General features: G+C 37.6%; 1 protein-coding gene across 1 annotated transcript; it reads right to left on the bottom strand.

Moving 5' to 3' along the window:
• Positions 1-407: 407 nt before the first annotated feature.
• On the bottom strand, positions 408-2,085 carry ier3 (immediate early response 3). Its single transcript, XM_052110821.1, has one exon. It carries the CDS (start codon positions 2,020-2,022, stop codon positions 1,399-1,401), a length of 624 nt encoding a protein of 207 aa, XP_051966781.1. The 5' UTR covers positions 2,023-2,085; the 3' UTR covers positions 408-1,398.
• Positions 2,086-2,780: the final 695 nt, after the last annotated feature.

Below are 2,780 nucleotides of genomic sequence, written 5' to 3'. Positions count from 1 at the left end.
ACTTGTGACTGGTGTATGTATACAGCACACAATTAAACACAAAGTGAATCTTTAAATCATGCAAAGCCTTTAAACGACAGCTTTGCAACAGCATTAAAGTCTAATATTTTAGATGAAGTACGCGCAGTCAGTCTAATAATTGATGACAGCCAATGCATACATAAATGCATACATTTATGACCTCAGAGAGAAGACAGATTTTGTATACTCAATCAAAATTAGACTGCATTAAATGCCATATACTCTTTATTTTAGTATTCCTACACTCTTTATACCTGTTGTAAATTCTCCTATTAATACAAAAGTTTGTTGTAAACCAGGAAATATTGTTGGATTTAGAGAGGCAGGGTAATCCTAAAACAGAAAGTGCAATGAGTCATCTTGTTCACCTCATTTTGCATTTATTTCCATTTACGATGCATTGGACTGGGATGCAAACTATATATTCCCTTTTGAAAGTCACTCATAATAGCATTTTATTTTAGTAAGGCTTTGTTAATGATGGGCTTTAAATACAACTCATATATTAATGAAAATGCCATAACTGAAGTGGTTATGAGGAAAAAGAAACATAAAATGTTACTGTGGTCATTGTAACTTTATTCATAAGGTGAACATCACAGCCCCTAATACATATTTGAACATATGATGCTTGTAAATCACATTATTATTTACTGCTGGTGTTAAAATTGTGATATCATGATGAATATCAACTTTAATACCATAAGAAATGGAATAGGCATATTTGTTCATATAGATAAGTACAGTATGATACATGTCAGAAAATGTATATGTTTAAGTATCATATAATGTTACAATTAGACGTTAATTAGTCTTGTACTATGTGAATCATAGAGGTGAAACTGAGAAGAGGATGAATTTTGAGCTAAGTATTGAAAATCATGAATAATATTGTTGCAATTATGAAAACACATACAAAGTAACAAAAGAAGTTTAGAAGTTGTCACATTTATTTTCACAAGGTAATACGAAATAAATAAGTCAATAACAATAAATAAATAACAGAATAAATAGCTACAGCAAACATTTCTTCATTTAACCTATAAAATGTCAGATTCAAGTATTTCTGTGAGCGAATGATCGTTGGGACATCCTCACGCACAGTTTAGACATAAAATGGGTCTACTTGTAAGGCTACTTGTAAATGCCTACACTTATTTAGGGAACTTCAAGTAGATCTAAATGAGCCGTTCAAGTTTCATTCCATTATAAAGTTCAAGTCAGTCCATCTAATGTCTCCTCAGCTTGTGTTCCATCCCCTCCTTGGGGTTCTCCAAGCACCTCTTGGTGCCACAGGAGCCTATTTCTTCCACTTTTGAAACCTAGAAGGTTCAAAGATGTGATTTGGTTTCTCCACAGTCTATTTTCTCAGTTCTTTCAGTTCTCTGAGCCAAGTGTGTGGTACACCGGGTAGAGAAGAGCCACCACGTATCCATTCCTCCGGCTTTGCTGGTAGAGTGTTGTCATGTCTTCTTCCCAGCTTGAGCTCGGGCATGTAGTGTTCAGAAACCAAGAGTTCTTCTCCTCCTCGTCGCAGTTGGCCTGGAGCTGCTTGTTAGACATCTGGGTGAAGTCATCAGGACAATTCCCCATCATCTGTCTGGCTTGCTCCTCTGGAGACTGGAAGGAAAGAACATTGTATGATGTGGCATCGGTGAAGGTTGGTCCTTCACTCTGCGTGGTCTCCACGGATTCATCCTCTGTGTAGATCTGCAATAAGACCACCAGGCACAGGATGAGCAGCCAGCGTTTAGCAGGGCTCTTCTCGGGCGGTGGGAGATATTTGCGCACCTTTGAGGGGTACATGACGCGGGTGTTCCTCTTGCGAGGGCGCACCGGAGCTCCGCGGCCAGAGAGCGGCTGCTGCTGCTGCGGGATCCGCTCGAATGTGAAGATCTCCGGCTCGGTGTTGCGCGCCACGATCGGTCTGAAATCAAACTGCGGCTGCTGCGACTGGAAGAAAGAGTTTGTGAAGACCAGGCTGTCTGATCTGGTTAACATGTTTAGTTTAGGTCTGTTCTGCGTTCTTTGCTCTGTGTCTGTCGTTGTCTAGTTTTTAGATTGACTTCTCTGACTTAAGATTTGAGGTTTATATGTTCTGCTTTCTTTTAAGAGACGCCCATTAAAAAAGCCCCACCTTTCATTCGGCGTTACTCAACACGGAAAATACATGAAAGAAAAAAATCCATCGTTTTTACATCGGAAGTCTTTACATATGAAGTAAACACATGGCAAAACTCCCTTAGAGCTAATTCTGCACGCTTTCATTGAATAATAAACGTTATATAGCATTATTTTACTGTTAAAGTTTGTAGAGTTTTATTAAAACCAGTTCAGCAAAACCCACTCTCTTAAAAAAATACTCCAGTTAAAATTTAAAAGGATTTTCAGGACACAAGAGAACCATTTTAGGCTCCATTAAAGCACTTTTTATTCACTATTTCTTAAGTAAACCAAAAGGTTTTGCTTTGAAAACCCCAGATCCAAATACACTGATCCGAAGAACCTATAAAGAAACATACATAAAACAATGTAATCTCCCAAAACCCTTATACAGTCGACTCAAGATCCCAAACAGTGAACAGTTGATAAAAAGAGGCATATAAGATAAATAAAAGGTACTGTACATGACTATTGCACGCATTGGGGAATTTGTTTTTAATAATGTATGCCAGTTTTGCTCATAATGTACATTCAAATCTGAAATGATTCATGCATTTTGTACAATAATGATAATAAGAAGAGGAAGTAGTAATGAA

Source organism: Xyrauchen texanus, chromosome 3 (genome assembly GCF_025860055.1).
Source record: "Xyrauchen texanus isolate HMW12.3.18 chromosome 3, RBS_HiC_50CHRs, whole genome shotgun sequence".
Classification (NCBI taxonomy): domain Eukaryota; kingdom Metazoa; phylum Chordata; class Actinopteri; order Cypriniformes; family Catostomidae; genus Xyrauchen; species Xyrauchen texanus.
The sequence above is the reverse complement of the archived record's forward strand: the minus strand, read 5'-3'. Positions and strand labels throughout refer to the sequence as shown.